The following is a 21,483-nucleotide window of genomic DNA, read 5'->3' on the forward strand; positions in this document are numbered from 1 at the left end:
TACACGACAATCGACCAGCGTCGAGAATCAAAGAGCCACGCGTGACACTTCTAAATTATGATAATTAGTTTAAAAAAAACCCATTCCAGCACAAAAATACTCTGATTATATTTCATATAACAATTGAGAATAATATTAAAACAATTTAAATAACTTGTTTCGTTTAAAATAAATAAAATCATTTGAAAATAGATTTGCAACGACGTTTGCGTATTTACGTTTTATGTTTTATATTTTAACCGCAGCTAATATCACTTCTAACGGGCAGAATAGTTGCGTAGATAGTGCCCTGAGGATGGAATGTGTGATCCCCGAAACGTGTCGCACAATTCAATACTGACCAAGAAATGTGAACAAATACATATCGATTTGTTTTTAATTGTGACGTAGAGACGGATCTACTCGTTCAATTTATTGGCCAATCGAGCGACCGTCAGCTTGTAAAATGTTATTATTCTGTTGGCAGTAACGATTACGCTGTGTTGCAGGTCAGAGAGTTTTACAGAGCAAACAAAGGGAAGTTTAGTTTTGCTGAGAGAAAAATTGAACAGGAGTTGGAAGGCCTGGAGCTGCGAGTGGGTTGGCACAACAGAAGCTACGGGACTGTGGCGTCGTGGCTGCAGGACCACCAGGGGGGACAGAAAGTGAAGAGGGAGTGACAGCGATGTCTCCAGTCCACTACGAGCGACGATGGATCTGACTTCATGTTACGTGCGTCTTTCGGGACGGGAGAGTGTTTTGTTTTTTTGTGTTCTTAAAATGGCGGACGAACAACGACAGCTGTTTACAAGGACGAGGGGTTAAGGTAGGCTGAGATAAAAATGCAATGTTTGAAATAAAGGCTTTATCATAATTTGATGCGTAGGAAATTCACGTGGACACCAAAATACCTTAGATTACAGCGAAGTTTTCTGAATTTAGTTCTGTGTACCTAAAACACGTAAGAATTTCCCCGATGTCTGAGGTTTGAATTAGTCTCACGAGAATGCATCCTGGTAGTGTATTAGTGTTTTATTCGACATCTGATGTTACATTCGTACATTTAGGTTAGGTTATGTTTCACTTTGCACTTATCACAGGTCCAATTACGTGTGTTGTCATCCAAATTTACGCATGAATAATGAGGTATGGGGTTCAAGGACTTTATTATTTATATTATAATTACGAATCTAATAGAAATATAGGCAAAATCAGCACTTAAGGTTAGGTTAGGTTTATATTTTCAAGTTAAATTTCAAATTGTTTTATACGTAACACCAAATTAAGAATATTGGGCTGTGAAATTTAAGTAGATGTGTTGTTAAAAGGAATGTTTTCAGCGTCTAATGACCAGAAGGCACTGACAGTGAAAGTCAGTAATGATTTTAGTTCACAGAAGTTTAGTACTCGATAGAAAAGTCCCTCAAAGGAAGGACGTAGAATATGTCGCGTGTCTCATTTCGGTGGAATGTAATTAAAAATTAAGACCTCTTTATTTAGTTTTATGAAAGAAAAAATGATCTTATAAAAGTAATTAAAATCATAGCTGTGAGATGGGGCAATTTGTGCTTTGTAAGAGAAAGGTGAGGTTTAGGTTATTAGCGTGAACAAATTCTAATATTAAAAAAAATATATATTTATTTCAGATACAATCGTATTTGTAACATTTAGTTTTAACTCATTAAATAAATAATTATCGCTGTTGGAACAGCTTAAAATCACAATATTATAAACTACAGTCTTTCACTAAGCGGTGCAACATTAACAAGTCTCCATTAAACAAACCGAGTTTTATTACGAAGCTGGAATTATGGAGACGCGTGGAGCACGTCTGAATTGAGGACAATCGATTACGTATCAACAGGGTTCTCTATTTATAAACGTCTTATAACTGGGTGTCAACATTATCGATTGCCCTTGGAACTGCTCATCACGTGGTTAATCCTGTTTTATCAGAGTTGACACGACATTTTGTCAAATTGTACGATTTACCACAACTAACTCAGGCTCTGGTTTGCATTATTTTGTTCTCGAGATGTCGAAAACGAGTTGGATATCGATAATAATTGCAAGAAGCCTCTTCGCATGGTACGCAGACCTCGCCCTAGAAATTTAGACTAGATACTGCCCGTTTCTGTAACAAAACAAGGGCACAGAACATTTGAAAACTACGTTATAAAGTGGAAACGTTGTTTACAACTTAAAGACATTTGTCATTTCGTAAATACGTAGCCAGAAATCTCTACGTAACACCTGAAGAGTTAGTTTTAATTATTGTCTGACTATTTTAACACTCTGATTATTATCTTGGAGGTGGATAACAGTGTTTTGTCTGACTTCGCGTCATTTAGTTCTTAAATTTTTTAAAGCTCGAAGCTCCAGTGAAATGTCCAGTCAATTTTCGGATATTCTATGTTTAAGAAATGACAGGTGGCGCCTCTCGATGGACTGCGGATTTGGAACCAGTTCCATCGTAAGGACGAGGGACACATTTTTGAGTAAGAATTTGAGGAATCGGGATGGATTCTTAACAATAGTAACCTTGAACTTACTCCAATGGAGTCTACAGCCTACCGAAGATTTCTTTTGAATCCACTGAACTCTCGGCTCGCACCGTACTTCGGATTTCACTGGCGCTCTGTTAATAGGACTGTTGTGACTTGTTTGGTCCTGCCATCTGTTAGTGGGAGCTTGAACTATGTGTACGTCTTCGTACAAAGATTTACCGCGACGTATGAATTCGCTTGAAGATAAAAGAGATAATTTTCGGTTTTATTATTTCGAAATTAAAAACGGGCATTGTGAAAAAGAATGTACAACGCTGATGGCTATACAAAAATAGGAATTCGTGTAAAATGTATAAAAATTGTGACATTTTGGGCGTCACATCTTGTATAATTCGGGCCCAAAATACGTCGACGATCATGAGTTTGTATTCCCCTGTGAATGGGCGAAATATACATCGATCTACACGTGAAATGCCATGTAATTGCCTTGAATTAAATTCGTGAATGCTAACTCTTGTGTAATTATCTGGATGACGGAAATGTTTTAACATAAAAGATTCTGTAACCCACGTTAGAAAAAACTTTGCGTCAGATAATATTTAACGACGAGAGGTAAGGCGCGAGACGGACAAGAAACGATAGGGGTCCTTCATATAATAAATATGTCGTATTTGAAATAAAATTAGTTTCTTTGTCAGGCCTCATGCAAATCCGTTCAGCAGTTCGCGAACTGTAACATGAGAAGCGACGTGATTTTACGAACGCGACACGTATGACTAATTTTGTATTATTCAGGAATTATGGCGCTGTTATAGATTTGATATATAGGCCTTTATTTAAAAATAATCCGGTTTGCACAAAGTGTTTTCCATCCTCAGAGTAGACAGGCCTGACTCTTGTCACTGAGTACGTTAAACGCTTACGCAAATGCGTGTCTTAATTTGCATAAATTACGGAAATATATTTGATTGTTTCAGCGATTGTTTATTCCAGTTTAAAATTCTTTTGCGTTCTTTCTTACAGCCAATAAAATATTTTCGTTGGTCACTATGAAATTGTGTTGATAAACTAAACTTTTTGGTGTTGTTTTAAGTTTTGCTCAGATCTGTTCAACTAGTTTTCATGTATCAGTTGCAATTATCAATAAAGTTTATAGGTTGTTTGTATTAGAAAATTTTTATTTCGTAAAATTCAATTTTATGTGAGCTGTACGCAGCTTTAAATTCGGTCCTGACCTCAAGTAACACGACGTAGGCTTCTATCGTCCCTTGAAATTCGCAGATTAACATTCGTAATAGCAAATTCACTCTCGAAAAGACAGTGAACCTTAACCTGGCCATCTTCTTAATACAACTAATGTTCAGAGAATTGAGGGGAAGTAAGATGGAAATCTGTTATTTTTGGAGAAGTCTCCATTTTCACATCACACTTCCCCAGTTCTGTCTCCTGTCACAGACTTGTTATTCTACCAAAATTTTATCCATTTAGAATTTCAACACAAGTAACCCTGTCTCTTAAACACAGGCTTTAGCATAACAAATCACAAATCCAACACCTTTTTTTTACAATGTTTGAAACCTAGCGACTGCTTTGACTGAAATACATTAATGTATTATGTATTTTAGAGGACGTTAGTACAGTATCTACGCACTGTATTTCTTATCTAAACGAAGATTATGTATTTTAGTGATGGCAGAGCAGAGGATAATACACGAGTATTTAAAACGAATATAATTGACATTTCATTGTACGAAGCCATGGGTAGGGACCAGTAGATGGAACAGAGAGGAACACTGAAAAGGCTCTCAAAAGAGGTCTCTGTAGCTGATAATGTGTTCAGAGTCTCACACGAAAAATACTTTTAACAGTTCTGAGATACGTGACGTAAATATACATTTTGGATTTTATTTTATTATTTAGTGTTCTGTGTGACGACAGGTCCATATGAACAGGATCCTTCCATCCTTTTCTCGGACTGGGACCTGTTCATATACGTTCTTGGCAGATGATCCAGAAGTGGTTTGCCATTGCCTTCTTCTGTGTGTGAATGGAGTAATTGTTGGGATGCCACGGAGGAAAACTCCGTGTTGCCTAGACCACGGCCTTGCCCAACACAAGTTATAAATTCGAACCCGAGACCCCAGGATTACAAGGCCAGCGTTCTAACCGCTAGACCACCTCATCTTATTATTATTTAGTGTTCTGTCTGACGACAGGTCCATATGAACAGAATCCTTCCATCCTTTTCTCGGACTGGGACCTGTTCATATACGTTCTTGGCAGATGATCCAGAAGTGGTTTGCCATTGCCTTCTTCTGTGTGTGAATGGAGTAATTGTTGGGATGCCACGGAGGAAAACTCCGTGTTGCCTAGACCACGGCCTTGCCCAACACAAGTTATAAATTCGAACCCGAGACCCCAGGATTACAAGGCCAGCGTTCTAACCGCTAGACCACCTCATCTTATTATTATTTAGTGTTCTGTCTGACGACAGGTCCATATGAACAGAATCCTTCCATCCTTTTCTCGGACTGGGACCTGTTCATATACGTTCTTGGCAGATGATCCAGAAGTGGTTTGCCATTGCCTTCTTCTGTGTGTGAGTGGAGTAATTGTTGGGATGCCACGGAGGAAAACTCCGTGTTGCCTAGACCACGGCCTTGCCCAACACAAGTTATAAATTCGGGCACCACCGGGAATCGAATCCGAGACCCCAGGATTACAAGGCCAGCGTTCTAACCGCTAGACCACCGTGGCGGTTCTACATTTTGGATACGTTATGAAAGTGTTGTTTCGTCTAAAATATACAAATTGTCTGACGTCAATGAAATAAATACGCCCTCCATTTTTTTTTGGTCGTGAAATTGCAGTTCTAGGATAAAGAAATTTGAATTTGATTAAAAGTTTAACAGTGAAAATAGCGTACGTGACATTTTATTCTCTATAGGTCCTGAAAACTGACGTCTAAGAAATTTTAACGTCGCAAAAGCTGATAGTTGTCTAATAAGACCGACGAGAGTATTTAATAACATACATGGAATAACGAATTTATAGTAGGATTTGAGGTTTTTATGGCTGTGAATACGAAGACAGATGTCTTCTGGGTCGTGGCGCCATGTCGTCCGGTAGACGTCTACCAACGTTGACGCAGGCAGACTACACGGCGCTACAATCCAGAAGACCGCCATCTTGGGACTAATTTTTAATTCAAATTACGAGTCACAGAGTGGAGGACAGACGAGGACTTATTACCATATTTGTTTCTTATTTTGTTTCTTTCTATGTTCTTTCTGTTTTCCTCCTTATCCACTCTTTTCATACTTTAACATTACTTCTCAGTTCAAAATATTTTGTCATCCCGTCTGATTTCTAAGAACCTGAAGATTAAAATATACAAAACAATAATCTTGCCTGTTGTTTTGTATGGGTGCGAAACATGGTCTCTCACTCTGAGGGAGGAACACAGATTGCAGGTGTTTGAGAATCGGGTGTTGAGGAGGATATTTGGGCCTAGGAGAGAAGACGATGGGGCGTGGAGAAAACTGCATAATGACGAGCTTAAAAATCTGTACTGCTCCCCCAATATTGTCAGGGTGATTAAGTCGAGAAGAATGAGATGGGCTGGGCATGTAGCACGCATGGATGGGACAAGAGGTGTGGAAGCCTGAGGGGAAGAGACCACTGGGGAGACCTAGACGTAGATGGGAGGATAATCTCAGGCGAGATCTATGGGAGATAGGAGTTGAAGGAGACTGGATTTCGTTGGCCCAGGACAGGGTCCGGTGGAGGGCTTTGGTTAATTCGGTGATGAACCTTCGTGTTCCGTAAGCCAGCCAGTTAGTTAACATCACTTTTCTCCTGTCCAGTTTATCTTTCTGTCAATGACGAAAACAGTTCTAGAAACTGGATCGCTGTTGAGGACTTCTCTGGTTACGAAATGACGCGTCCTAACTCCTGACTCGAATGACAAAGTAAGTTGATTAGGTGAAGATTCGAAAGGACGCTGGAATGAAGTGTCTCAGGTTTCAACTAAGGATCCACCATATTAATTCACGACGTTTGGTAGTGTAAGCAGACAGGTTACATACTTCGGTAATTAAGAGACGTGATACGAGAGATTTGTTTGGCCATGAGAATAATTTGGAAACGGAAATCAATAACCACTTAAGGAGCAGGGCCGCCAGTCGCCTCTGGCACCAGAAGACAAATGAGAAACGGGGCCTTCATCATGAACCGTCAGTGCAGCCAACGCATTTACAGCAAGATTTATTACCAGGGGTGCCAGAAACTCGCGACTGAAGCTTTGATTTTATGTAAACAAATGTAACTTCGAAGATGGCTGTCTTATGGCCTGTAACGCCGTGAATTATGGTAGAAGTTTACCATCATCAGGGTGACGAGTACTCATTCAGCCTTCTTTGGACTCACTGCCATGAAAACGTCAGATCCCAATATTTCATTGTTTTCTCGAAAGCCATTTGTTATATAAATTAAAACGTCTTATGAAAATGTTCAGATTGTCCTTTGTAGCTACGAGGTGCGATCGGAAGGTTTCCAGACTGCGCGTATAAAAACCCGTACACTTATCTCAGGTATTAAATTGATCCATCACCCTCGAAGTAGTTCCCCTGGGAGTGAACACAACGTTCCCAGCGCCGCTGCCAAGCCTGGAAGCATCCCTGGACTGAGGTTTTCGTTCAAGATCTGAGACATTCAGGACGGAGATGATGCGCTGTTTTATGACGCCCACAGTCTTATACCGCCACGGTGGTCTAGCGATCAGAACGCTGGCCTTGTAATCCTGGGGTCTCGGGTTCGATTTATAACTTGTGTTGGACAAGGCCGTGGTCTAGGCAACACGGAGTTTTCCTCCGTGGCATCCCAACAATTACTCCATTCACACGCAGAAGAAGGCAATGGCAAACCACTTCTGGATCATCTGCCAAGAACGTATATGAACAGGTCCCAGTCCGAGAAAAGGATGGAAGGATCCTGTTCATATGGACCTGTCGTCAGATAGAACACTAAATAATAATAATAAAAAAACAGTCTTATAGATGATTACCAATGTTTAGAAGACACGTAACCTGTATCACTACATGGCGTCATAAAACATCAGAATAAAATTCAGCGATAACGTAGTACCTCTAGGAACATTTCTGGATATTAATTTCAAAGATGTCAGAAATATTTACCCTCATTACTTTTTATATCGTTTTATCACAATTTCTTTTCTGTTTGTTTGTTGTTTTTCCAAGGTAGGCTATTTCAAAACACTAATTCATAAGATAACAAAATTAAATGCCTTCACGCCGAAACATATAAGTTCGTTGTCGCACATCAACTCCTAACTTAACGAAAGTCATTTGTGTAAATAACACGGCTATCACAATTGAAGGCCCAAGACATTTCTGCATCAGTACCAAATGTCCACAAAGAATCTCGCCTGAAGTTACATGGGATTGAACCCGGGTCTCATAGATGTGAATTCAGCTTCTAGGCACCTGGGCTATTGAACGGCCTGAACAAAGTAATGAATTATGTAACTTCTGACACCCCTGTTTCTCTGTTATTGAGTCTGAAGCCTGATAACTATGTCAAGAGATTAATAAGCCATCTATAAGAAGGATTCCTGACGACCAGTTTTTCGTATGTTATATCCGCCCCGTCAAATTTCTTTTTACATAACTACAGCATCCATCTTCTTAAACGTCATCCCGGCAAAAGTCGAGATATTCTTTCTTAAAGTATTTTAAGATATAATCTTCATTAGTCAACGTTCGATTCTAATGCAGAGAACAAATGACGACAACTACGACATTTTGGTTATTAAAAACATGGCTAGATGCGTTCTGAACGGCCTCATCTCCGCCCTGTAATCTCTGCCACGCAGGTAGTCTATCGTTTTTCCTACATAAAAATATTCTAGCTCATAATTCGTTTATAATTCTCCTGGAATACGATTGGCTGGGCATGTAGAACGCATGGGATTGGTGGAGACAAGGGCTTCATACAGAATGATAGGAAATCCTTCTGGAAAGTGACCACTGGGCGGACCAAGAACGAGATGGGATGATAACATCAAGGTGGATCTTAGGGAGGTGGGCTGTGAGGATGGCAAATGGATGGAGTTGGCTTAGGATCGTGGCCGGTGGCGGGCTTTGGTGTTAGACCTGCGGGTTCTGATAGCAGAGAGGTAGTTAATTATTTGTATTAAAAAAGTGTGATTTGGCATATGACCGTTTGTTTTTAACAACGTAAGAAAGTGAAGATGCAAAGATTCTTTGCCGCGTCTACAAGCGTCCGCCACTGATGCCTATCCTGAGCCAGATGAATCCAGACCTTATAACTCCATCCTATTTCTCTAAGATTTATCTTAATATTGATCTTTCATCTACGTCTAGGTCTTCCTCCTGATCTCTTTTATGCATTCCTCTTGGGTCCAAATATTCTCCTGGTCTCAAACACACTCAGTCTACGTTCGATCCTCGGTGTCAGAGACCAAGTTTCATACCCATACAAAACTACAGATAAAATTATAGTTTTGTATATATTATTCTTTACGATTCTAGACAGCAGACGAGATGACGAAAGTTCCTGTAAATCTCGTACCATACACGTGTTTACATTAATAATCACAGGTTGAACTACAGAGTGTATTTGTTGTGGTGGTTATAAGGGAAAGTGTACGTATATTATATTTGTTTTTCATTAGATTTGATTCTGAATTTTCCCTAGAGGCCTCCCTTCGTCCAAGTTAAAACTGAAAACTAAGAGAGTGTAAAAATGACTTATACTTTTTCAATGGGAAGGATGGGCCTGCAAGTTTGAAAGCCGATGTCCTCGGTTGGTTCGTCCTTATAGCAACTCGTAAGTCAGTTTTAAGTTGAAGGCAATTGATTTAATATACCTTTTCGAAAATTAGTAACACGTTGGTGAGAATTTCTACGAGTTTAAGCTGCAAAAGAATGGCGAAGGGAGAAGGTTGTTGTCTTCATTTGCAACAGCACGTCCGATCCAGCGCTGTACAAAAACACGATTCAGAAGCACTCATACATTCATGTGAAAATGGGGAGGAGCTCCGTCCAGTTGTAGAATATAATCGTCATAATTGGCTGTCTGTCTTACTTGGCTTCAGTCGGACTCGATCTCTGTCTCACCCGGTCTCCGTCTTACGAGGTGCGATCGGAAAGTTTTTTAGACTGCGCGTATAAAAACCCGTACACTTATCTCAGGTATTAAATTCATCCATCACCCTCGAAGTAGTTCCCCTGGGAGTGAACACAACGATCCCAGCGCCGCTGCCAAGCCTGGAAGCATCCCTGGAAATCTTTCTTTGTCAGCCTGTCAAGCACCATCTGCGATTCTGCCTGAATCTCTTCTATCGTCTCAAATCTCCTTCCCTTTAGCTGAATTTTCATCTTTGGGAAGAGGAAGAAGTCACACGGAGCTTAGAAAGGAAGTTGGGGTCGGTTCTTGCAAGATCTTTGAGCTCCTGACAAACGAGAAGTCAAGTCGATTCTGCTTCTGGTCCTCAGACAGGAGCCTTGGCGTCGCATGTGGAGTTCTTCCTTTAGAATCAGCTGACAGGTCCCATAGCCTATCCCAACAATGTCGCACAAGTCGTTGATGGTACGACGTCGATCTTCGTAACATTTTCGGGCGTTGTGCTCGAAGATGGTCGTCCAGAACGCTCGTCATCATCGACAGAGGTTCGGCCATTTTTAAAACGTGAATGCCACACAAAAGTTTGCGGACTCCCCAAATGCTTGCTTTAGCACTTCATAGGTTTCCGTAGCCGTTTTGGCGAGTCTTTGGCAAAATTTGATGCACACGCCATTCCGAAATCGCAGGAGGGTCGGTGTAATGCACTACCAAAACGCCCGTAACTAAGAAACAAATGCTAATTCGATGATGCCGGCTGGCACACTGATTCACTATGAATGTAGGCCGCACCACCTAGCGGCAGAAGCTCGTACTACATCCGGTTCGCCCGCTATTGACACAGTCTGGAAACTTTACGATCGCACCTCGTATTGTAATAACAGCGTTATTCCTTCACATCGTTAGAGTAGGTTTTTAGTTTTGAGTCGATGTTTTTGCAAAAGAATATAACGCTAGTGTACCTGACGTCTCGCCCAGATACTCTTTAGGGAAAGGGAGATCATAAAACATAACTTGACGGACGTGTTTCACGAGCCGAATGGCGGTGAAAGTTACCACGTCTTGTAGGCGACCCCTCATCGTTCATGAACTCGTAACCGTGTTTCACACGCTGGCTCACTTGAGCACTTAGCGTAACGCAACGTAATTTTATCGTACGCGCTTGGCACTTCAACAGAGCAGCGTATCGAAGGCGACAGTTAAGTACGTGTAGAATTTTTTGTAGTCTTATTTACGTAGCATTTGCTGTGAACTTCTTAAGATCTGTTTGACACTTCTTTTATAAATGTGTTCGCGCCTGTACATTCTTCTTAGCTATTCGAAATTCTTAAACGCGTAAACAATATAGACAGTAACTTCTTCCATAATGGTAATAGTACCTACTGTCTACCTGTGGCAGGAGAACAAATATTTTACCATAACTTGGTCAGCTGTTAGCAAGTGACAAACACTTTGCTCAAATGTAGGTGATCAGGATTTGAGATCCGCCACTGAATCTTAAGCCATTTGTGAAAACGATAATCGTACAAGAGACAGACAGTGAAATTTGAACTTTATCTCCGCGTAATACACACTGTGGTCTAGCGGTTAGAACGCTGGCCTTGTAATCCTGGGGTCTCGGGTTCGATTCCCGGCGGTGCCCGAATTTATAACTTGTGTTGGGCAAGGCCGTGGTCTAGGCAACACGGAGTTTTCCTCCGTGGCATCCCAACAATTACTCCATTCACACACAGAAGAAGGCAATGGCAAACCACTTCTGGATCATCTGCCAAGAACGTATATGAACAGGTCCCAGTCCGAGAAAAGGATAGAAGGATGCTGTTCATATGGACCTGTTGTCAGACAGAACACTAAATAATAATAACACAGTGCTCAATTGCGTATAGAAACTTACCATCATTTCCAAAGGAAGCGTTACATAGGATTTCTAACCTAACCTAACTTACAAAACGAATTTACGATCGTTGACTTACGTTACGTTTATTTCAATGTTTACCACGTTGAGTGTAGCTTGCATTCACGACTGTAATATAACAACGAGTCACGCAAAACCTCACATAGGCTGTAATATCCCCCACCCACTCTCTCGCGAGAAATAATACGCAATCGACTATCGATTGTTAAAATCGACAAGAACAAGAAACGAGTTCTACAGAACTGATTAACTTTGCTTCATATATAACAAGTTGGAAAGGAGAATTGCCAGGTGGGTTTTGTGTTCGGTTAAATTGTTACCTTGGCTGTTTCATTCTCTCGTCTCGCTTCACAGTCTCTAAGAGAAGTGAGAAGTGACCGTCATTTAACATCAAACAGCTCCGCGGTCCGGAATCTCATCTTCTTACTGCGAGAACTTTGCAAATATTCTTTAAAGCACTGACGCGTGGCTTCAAACATCTGTGATTCAGCTGATATCTAAACAGGATTTCCGCAACTTCAGAAGATGCAGTTGTCGTGCGTTGTTCTGGTCGCTGTGCCGTTTTTGGTTAAGGGATTCCCCGACGGAGCACCAGTGGACGCCTGCGTTAAACCCAAACCCAATCGGCCATACCACGGACGACATCAACCACAGCCGGCGGGCAACCTGCCTTATTCTATCACGGCGTCCGACGACGTATATGGACCGGGCTCCAGGATAACTGGTACTGGGATAGGATTCATTTATTATTCAGTCGTCTGTCCAGGCAGACCGAGAACCTAACCTAACCTAACCTAACCTAACCTAACCTAACCTAAACTAACCTAACCTAACCTAAACTAACCTAATCTAACCTAACCTAACCTAACCTAACCTAACCTAACCTAACCTAACCTAACCTAAATTAAGGGAACATTGCAGATCGTGTACTCTGCAGTGCGCGGCAGATCTGCTGTCTTATAAAAATTTTACGTAAAAAAATAGAGAATCCTGGATAAATAAGACGGGAAATTTTGCTCTACACAAAACATTATCAAACTTTATAGGATTAGATGGATATAATGTATTGAAAGTTTGTAATTTCAAGGTCACCAGCGTTAGATTTCCAAAAAAATAGATTTAAAGACGTCAAAGAGTGAGACACACATTCGACGGAAAAGTAAAGAGGGTAGGAACCATTAGAAATAACAAAAATTTGCAAAAAAAAATAATAATATCCCGACAGAAGACGTTACACGTACGAAAAAGTTAGCAAGAATAATATTTAGAATTTAGCTCGCACAATTAATTCCGATCTGAAGCTACAGTCACGTCGAGTTAAAATTTAATCTGTTTAAAATAGTATCCAAAGGCGTGTGTATATCACAGTTAAGAATGAAATTAATTTCTGCGAGGCATGACGGACGGACATGCGTTTTACGTTTCTTATAGTTTCCGTTAAAGGAGACGTGTTCCGAGGATTCTTTCTTCAGGCGAGAGACGTCGCTACCGGAGCCTGGGTGGGTACTTGGGAGGAGACCCCCAACACGAAGGGCCTGCCAGAGTGCGCTGCCGTAACACACGGCGATAACAGGAACAAGTTGCAGGCGACCGTCGTCTGGACCGCTCCGGAGGACACACCCGGAGGACGGGTCTACTTCACGTAAGCCTCATGTTTCTGCGTCTAACCCCAGGGATATTTCTGGGATATCTCCTCTTGTAGGCTCGTTATTGAAATACCGACCAGGTAACCAACTATTATGTCTCAGGTTTTTTATGATTCTCTTCTGGTAGAAGTTTACCGACGTTCAGAGGTCCTTGCTGCCTGAATCATCAGGGCGGATAGTCACCCTGAAACGTCGGCGAACTTCTACAAGACAACAACAACACAGAAGACAGCCATCTTAAGACTGACCGCTGCGAAAACCTCTCAAATTATACAAAATAAAGATCTCTCCTTCACAGATCGTTACCGATTGTTCATTCTTAAACTTTTTATCTGCAGCTTCTAATTCGACGTTGGTTTTGGCCATCGATTGGTTATTCGTTCATTTATTGACGTCTTCTCAACTACATTGCTCATGGTTTCTGAATGATGGAAGAAATTCAACTTTGACATTCTTAATGCACTGTTTTACTATTGTCTGGAGGGACTGCGGGGAACCACGAAACATTTTGGTTAAGATATATCCAGGAGGACGCGGGATATCGATATTGCAAAAATGGGGGAGAAACTAGGATTCACGCAAAATTTTTATTTGGAAACCTCTTTCAGAAACTTCCATTTGGAAGACCGAGAAAGTGATGAGTGAATTGAATTAAAATTGATGTTTTGAAACAGGTAGTGAGGATCGGAGTTGGACGGAACTGACACGTGATCATGACCAATGGCGTTCTTCAGCATTGGGTATGCTCACCTTGTTTCTGCTGCGGAATTTTTATTTGCCAAAATGAATTAGTGGCTCGTCCTATTATCAGGTCTTTTTTACTCTTCTGTGAAAGATATTTTGTTGCATTTCCGAGTTAACGTTCACTGCAACCTAACATAACCTAACATAACCTAACATAACCTAACATAACCTAACATAACCTAACATAACCTAACATAACCTAACATAACCTAACATAACCTAACATAACCTAACATAACCTAACATAACCTAACATAACCTAACATAACCTAACATAACCTAACATAACCTAACATAACCTAACATAACCTAACATAACCTAACGTAACCTAACGTAACCTAACGTAACCTAACATAACCTAACATAACCTAACATAACCGAACGTAACCTAACATACCCTGCGTTGTGGAAAAGTGGATGCAGTGCAAATTTGAAAGTCTGTGGATGACTTGACGCTTTAGTTTCTCAGTAATTCACAGAAAATACTTCTGGCATGTTCTCAGTATTTTATATTGATCGATAGGTCAAATCACAGCAGTATCGATTTACAAACGTGACGCATCTTTGTAGTTCTAAGGACAAATATTCACAGTTGTTCTTAAATATAGGTGAGCGTTAAAACGGTATTTCAGTCTGGAATGAAAACAAACTACGTTAGTCTTCACGGTGTGACGAGTAGCAGTTTCATTAATGTGGCAATATTTGGCCTAATGCATTCTCATTATTTGTTGGACTCTTTAAATAATAGGTTGATAGTTTATTTTGTGATAAGCAGGAACGATAATGCAAATTACAGTTACATTAAGGTATCTGTTGCTCACGAGAAGACACAAGACATGTTGAAATTCTATATTTACATTCTTAGATTTCACATCTAAATTTATGTATTTCTTACGTCGCCCAATTGCATTACCTGCTCTTAAAACACGTGCTGATATATTTATATACATATATATATATATATATATATATATATATATATATATATAATTATGCACGATAAACAGTGGAATTGGTGGGAAGAATACATCTTTTTAAACATCAAAATTCTTTATTACGTTAAAAATATTTCAAAAAATCCGGTGATTTAATCAAGCCTTTGCCAAAAGGATTCCGCCTGCACATTTATTTATTATTAACTGAAAATAGGTTTTTACCAGGTTGCAGTGCAGTTATCTCACGAATCGTTCTCAGGATGCATGTTCAAGGACCTTCAATTACTAATAGCAGCTGTGAACACAGCGAACAATAAATCGCGGACAGCCGAAAAGGGTGGTCCTCCAACTTGGGTATTGGGTGGGGAGGTGACAAAGCTTCAGGGTAAAAAAAAATAGAATGAAAAATTGCCACCTTTCAAAATTATTTGGGACACCTCAAGTAAAAGTTGGCAAAACTGCAGACATGATTCCACGTGGGACATTAGGTGAGTGTGAGGTTAACTGGAGGAATTTTGTTAGCCGGGAAATGATTTTTCGGATTGCAGAAAACATTTCTTTTAACTCCTCAAGAAGGATTGAGCTTCGGAGAGTTAGTCGTGTTTTAAAATGCTCGTTGTCCTGTTCAAACCGAATATGGCGTCTCGGGTGCAGTCACGTGATATTATTCTCCTGTGTCTTAACACTGAAAAATCTATTACTTCATCGTCCCCGGGGCAAATATGACCATAATTACCAAGTTTAAGCTCGACCAATTTCGTAAAGATTATCCACCTTTCACTAGCCACGACAGGATCCTGACTGATGGCGATACCTAGCGGCAAAGAACGTACGTTCCCAAACCCTGGCACGTAGATCAATGACGAAACAACCTGTCTCTGACATAACAAAGCCATGTTGAAAGAAGGAGTCACTCTGAAACACGAGAAGAAATTTACGTAATTGACAGGTGTAAATGACTAACTCCCTGGTGGCAGAATCCGGAGGTCCAACACCGACAACACCAGAGCCCACCATTGGCCACGATCCTGAGCCAACTCCGTCCATTTGCCATCCTCACAGTCCAACTCCCACGAGTAATTTATTTTATGAACATGACGCAAATATTACGGTATTAAGTTCTAGATCTCGATAGTGTGTCGACGTTAAACAGTCTTGGCAACATCTTACTACGTTTTGTGGGTGTCTGTAGTCTTGCAATGATACGTCTTGTTCCATTCTTTTAAGTGGCACTGCACGTTAACAAATGATATTCGGTCCTTTTGTATAATTTATGTATTATATATAATTTCTTTAATAAGCCACGGTGGTCTAGCGGTTAGAACGCTGGCCTTGTAATCCTGGGGTCTCGGGTTCGATTCCCGGCGGTGCCCGAATTTATAACTTGTGTTGGGCAACCGTGGTCTAGGCAACACGGAGTTTTCCTCCGTGGCATCCCAACAATTACTCCGTTCAGACACAGAAGAAGGCAATGGCAAACCACTTCTGGATCATCTGCCAAGAACGTATATGAACAGGTCCCATTCCGAGAAAAGGATGGAAGGATCCTGTTCATATGGACCTGTCGTCAGACAGAACACTAAATAATAATAAGATGAGGTGGTCTAGCGGTTAGAACGCTGGCCTTGTAATCCTGGGGTCTCGGGTTCGATTCCCGGCGGTGCCCGAATTTATAACTTGTGTTGAGCAACCGTGGTCTAGGCAACACGGAGTTTTCCTCCGTGGCATCCCAACAATTACTCCGTTCAGACACAGAAGAAGGCAATGGCAAACCACTTCTGGATCATCTGCCAAGAACGTATATGAACAGGTCCCAGTCCGAGAAAAGGATGGAAGGATCCTGTTCATATGGACCTGTCGTCAGACAGAACACTAAATAATAATAAATATAAGTTCTTGCAGTAATTTCGAATATTTTCCTAAATTCTTTCTTCGTGGTGCTACAACTTGCACAAATGTAACTGTCCCATTATTTACATTCTATACCAGAAATTCTCAAGTACTTAACTTTCTCTGCCTTCGGTTGTGCTGGTTCTCAAGGAAACAAGACGCTATCTGCATATTTAAAAGTTGTCTTTGGTAGGCCTGTTTGTAATATAACATTTTGTGACCGATTTCTACGTATTAATAATGTCCAAATGTGCTGTAACACTGAGCCCATTTCTTTGTCCGACAAAGTATGACTCGAAAAGTCGTGATATGCGATTAAAACCCTAATATCTTGAAACTTTAATTAACGTTCGTCGCTTTATACTTGACGGAGAAGACGTTATTCCTATATTGCGTTCCAGCGTTCTTGGCCGATGAACTTTGTGAATTGGAACCTCGGAGCGAGTCACTTACCAGAAGTTTGCTGGAAAGGATGGCAGTAGGTCGCATACAGGACACTCATAATAAAATATCATCACGTTATGTAGCACAGGAAAGTCGATTTCACTAAACTACACATGACTAGAAAATTAAAACTGCAGAGAGTATTAGATAATGTTATATTCTTCACAACTCTTAGGTTCTCTCCCAATTCTTCCACTGCTCACAGACCATCGCTTTCGGAAATATTACTCGATTCATCACAACAGCTGCTGCTGTAAACTCCATTATCTTCAATAATATATATATATATATATATATTAGTGACAAAATGTGACTAGGCGTGACAAGTTGTAGCCATAAATTTCCAAAACGTTACCTAACCTAACAAAATACATTAAACAAATTTAACCTAACTTAACATATCCTACCCTAACCTAACCTAACCAAACCTAACCAAACCTATCCTAACTTAACCTAACCTTACCTAACCTAACGTAAAATAACCTAACCTAACGTAAAATAACCTAACCTAACCCAACATAACCCAACCTAACCTAACCTAACCTAACCTAAACTAACCTAACCTAACCTAACCCAACCTTACCTATGCTAACTTAACCTAAGCGAACATTTCTAACCTAACCCAACATGTCGAATTTGAATCTAACATATCGCAAAGTATCAAGAATTAACCGAGACGTACGTAACTTAACGTAAGCGTGCCGAAACGTGACTTAGTGACCACGTGTTCCCGATCACATAATATTTGTACTTTTTATTTATTTAATTTGATTAAATCGTACAGTTGAGCTCTCAAAAGTTGTTACAAAATGGGATGTTTATTTATTTCCAATTTCCGACGAAAAGCGATGGACTTTGGGACTTGCCATCTGCGTACCGAGCTAATTCGACGTAGCGGGAAAGTTTACGTATTTCGTTGACATGCAGACTGAAGAGCACTGGGGAGACGAACCAACACTTATTTTAAAACGAACACCAGGTTTTATAGTAGCATAATATCTGAGTGTGTGTTCCCTCTAAGAAATGTTGTCTTTTTTACCTGGGACGAAAGATGTTCAAAACACATAGCACTTTTTTAAGGGCAATCTTCCGTCGAATGTCAAATAACAACATAGCCATAGCTCAAATTCTACGTCAATCTCATTTATGACCTTATAATTCGACAAAGACCGGCGGCAATTTAACTCGTGAGGGAGCTAATCTTGTTGGCTAATACACGGAAAATGCGGTCGCTTAGCAACGGTTTCTCGCCACAGACCCATTCTGTTTGGTTGGGATACAGACAATAACTCGACAGCTGTTATTGGCGTGCGATCGTATGATGTTATATGGAACACAATTTCATCCTTGTATGGAAAAGATGGAAGGCAGAGATCATATTGTACGATGTGATGTAAAACTTTAGCAAAGGAATTAATTCGCTTTTTACAAGGAGCCAGATCGTGAAAGTGTTACGTATTAACTTATTCTCGCTGGCCATTCGAAGTGTCTACACCTTCTATATGTAAGGTTCTAACGACAGTGAAAATGAAATTGTTTTTTCTAGGTTTAGGCGCCGTGAAGTCTCGTAGGTTTTGTAGAAACTTACTGTCCCCATCTTCACCTCTGAAGATGGAGAAACAATGTTCTTTTCCCCGAAAATTTGGTATCTACCTCCGAAGGAAAACCCAGACAAAACAACATCGCGTTTAAGTTAAATTATTCAGAAAGAAAATGGACAGGTGATCGCATTTTGCACAAAACTTTTACAACATGGGGTTTCATAATAGGAGTGCTACATGTACAACCTAACCCAATTTATATAAAGATACGACATTGCAATCTTAAACTTTTGTACTGGACCAGTTCTTAACGACGTTCTATTTTGTGATTTTCTGTTTCAGAGGCTCCGTAGTTAAAGATTACGAAACATTCTGGACAGACATCGTCGGTCAGCTTGATCAGTGATGCAAAAAATGGACAGAAGTGGTTTACCCTCACATAATTTCTCGTTTTTCATTTTAAGTAAGCAAAACCCCTTAAGTCCTTCCACTTCCCTTTAAAAAAAATTATGACAAATTTGTCAAATCTAAAACTTCTTGACGATGGTGAAGAGTCAATTGAATAAACATTTTCTTGGATATTATCCATCGTCTAGTAAAATATAAAACGTAAAACGACGTTTCGGAGATGGGACTCTATCTCCGAAACGTCGTTTTACGTTTTATATTTACTAGACGATGGATAATATCCAAAATTTTTTTATTCAAATTACAAATTTGTCGTTGAACTCCTTCTTGTCAATGATTAAAAGTGGATATACATCGTGTCGCGTAATTATTATTGTAAAAATAAATATTCATTAAAAAACTGTGGTATATTCAGAAAATGGGAAAAAAATAAGGTATTCACAGGGTGATCGTATTTCGTCGTTTATACTCATGGTCACCGCTGCAGACAAGCAGAGGTCGAAGCACCAGTGAACAAGCCACCGAGCTGTCAGGACTGACGTGGAGTAATTCAAGCATTAACCAGCAGAACGATAAACTTGAAAGCAAACCACTATTCAAACAAAAATGTCCATTTTATTCACGTAACTGGAATGAACGCCATTTGGCGCTGATAAGGGAATACATTTTTCGTTGCATTACTTTATTCTCGATGTTCATTTATCTCCTTCTCTCCTTTCTTCCGTATTCCTTTGACTGTTCTGTTATCATTTTCTCTCTCCTTTCAAATTTCAAAATTACACTAAAAACTAATGCATCTTACTTACATCGTCAAACTTACACCAATCGACAGACACACTGAAAGTTTTGTGCACACATCTCAGAGAGACTCGAAATGCTGTCCGCGAGTCGCAGATGCCGAGACGATAATCCGTCTCGTCCCAAACTTAGTGGAGAGTCTCCCTAGTGATGGCATCCATATCAGTTCTGATTCCCCGCCATAAATGTGACAAAGATTTCGGCGTAATTTGATTCTCGGGCCTGGTCGTTCCATGTGAAATTGTATGCGAAATGCAGACTCCTCCTTCCCTAACTTGTCTGTTGTGGGCTGGCCATTTTGAAAATTAGTGACATCTAGCGGAGCTTCGTAAAACTACAGTCATCCTGGTCATTTGAGATAAAAATTGAATATTTTTTTGTATCGCCTGTTGAGGGTGTGAAGTTCTAAGAACGTCTCATTTGTTTTCTGTGTAATTTTTAAAGCGTCAAGTTCCTTAGTGCTCACCCTGTATAATTTCAATCACACAGAACTTATTTTATGTTCAAAATAAATTGCTAAATTCGGCTCGCTACCTGACTAAACCACATTCTATTAAGTAACTTCATAAAGTCACATTATATAGGATTATAGACACGTTGTAAGTAGTAATGTAATAATACATTTATACTCATACAACCATTACACAGAACTTATTCCATTAAAACTTTATGTATTTTATGACAATTTGAAGTTTTCTCAGACCAATCTCGCAGAATATTGCGTTCTGCAACATTGTACAGAACATCTTGCCATCTACAGCCATCTTATTTATTAAGTCAGGGGTCGGCAACACATTTCACCACGCCAGGCGCTCCTTTTGGGAATTTCTCGGCCAATATCGTCTTTAGGAACTACTCGGTTCTTGGTTCGGAGTTTGCTATCTGCTTCGACACAAGGTATGTTCGGTTATTGGAACAGGCCGACTTGTTGCAAAGTCCAGAAATCACTGCTGGCCAAATGAATCGATTCCTGTAGCCCTAATCCTTTCACGAGTTTCATATTGTCGATAAAACGGGTGGGAGATCTACCTCTTGGTCGAATTCGGTTCGTTTTCCCTTCAGTTACATGTTTAGCTCCGTGTCCGAAGTATTCTAAGTAGGACTCTTCTGATTCCGGAGGAAAGACGTGTTTGAATGTTAAGTTATTCAGTTACGAAGTTATTTGTGCGGTGTCGTGTCCAGGGTATTCTTATATTATTCGGTAAACCCGCATTTCGAAGGCGTCTGTTCGTCGTTGATCATTATTTTTATTGTTCAAATTTCCGCTCCGTGGGATGCAATTCAGAAGATCAATAAAGAAACCAGTCCGAGTTTATTGTTCTCTGATGCACATTCAACACGAAACAAGCACCTGGCTCGAATCAGAGGGCACTTGGATGATTTCCGTTTCATTTACATGTTTCCGGAACAGTAAAGTTGCTCCTGAGCCTCACGTTGAGGGCCTCATGTTGTTCATCTCTGTGTTAAGTCAAATGCCGGATCCTATTTCCTGTTTGAGGCGATTGGACCAG

At 40.2% G+C, this 21,483-nt stretch overlaps 2 protein-coding genes across 8 annotated transcripts in view; both read left to right on the forward strand.

Moving 5' to 3' along the window:
- Positions 1-19,859, forward strand: part of LOC110838604 (aminopeptidase N) — a 59,039-nt gene extending 39,180 nt beyond the window's left edge. For 4 of the 5 annotated variants that reach the window (XM_087352929.1, XM_087352930.1, XM_087352928.1 and 1 more), the window contains exon 17: positions 489-1,703. In XM_087352929.1, coding sequence (XP_087209055.1) covers positions 489-659 — 171 coding nt within the window. In that variant the 3' untranslated portion in view covers positions 660-1,703. Of the gene's footprint in view, positions 1-488; positions 1,704-19,108 lie in introns of those variants that run through there. The other variant, XR_015536191.1, reaches the window with a different exon arrangement.
- Positions 693-19,859, forward strand: LOC147873090 (putative defense protein 3). Of its 3 annotated transcripts, none has more exons than XM_087352963.1 (4): positions 693-805; positions 12,071-12,289; positions 12,997-13,207; positions 19,109-19,859. In XM_087352963.1, the coding sequence occupies exons 2-4, from the start codon at positions 12,091-12,093 to the stop codon at positions 19,170-19,172; spliced, it is 474 nt and encodes a 157-aa protein (XP_087209089.1). In that variant the 5' UTR covers positions 693-805; positions 12,071-12,090; the 3' UTR covers positions 19,173-19,859. The 3 variants fall into 3 exon arrangements, with proteins under 3 accessions (XP_087209089.1, XP_087209088.1, XP_087209090.1); XM_087352962.1 differs by having other exon boundaries at positions 694-805; positions 12,056-12,289; XM_087352964.1 differs by having other exon boundaries at positions 733-805; positions 12,088-12,289.
- Positions 19,860-21,483: the final 1,624 nt, after the last annotated feature.

Source organism: Zootermopsis nevadensis, unplaced genomic scaffold, assembly GCF_977971745.1.
Source record: "Zootermopsis nevadensis isolate Lab colony 2312 unplaced genomic scaffold, Znev_1.0 Znev_ptg000021l, whole genome shotgun sequence".
In the NCBI taxonomy this organism is placed as follows: Eukaryota; Metazoa; Arthropoda; class Insecta; order Blattodea; family Termopsidae; genus Zootermopsis; species Zootermopsis nevadensis.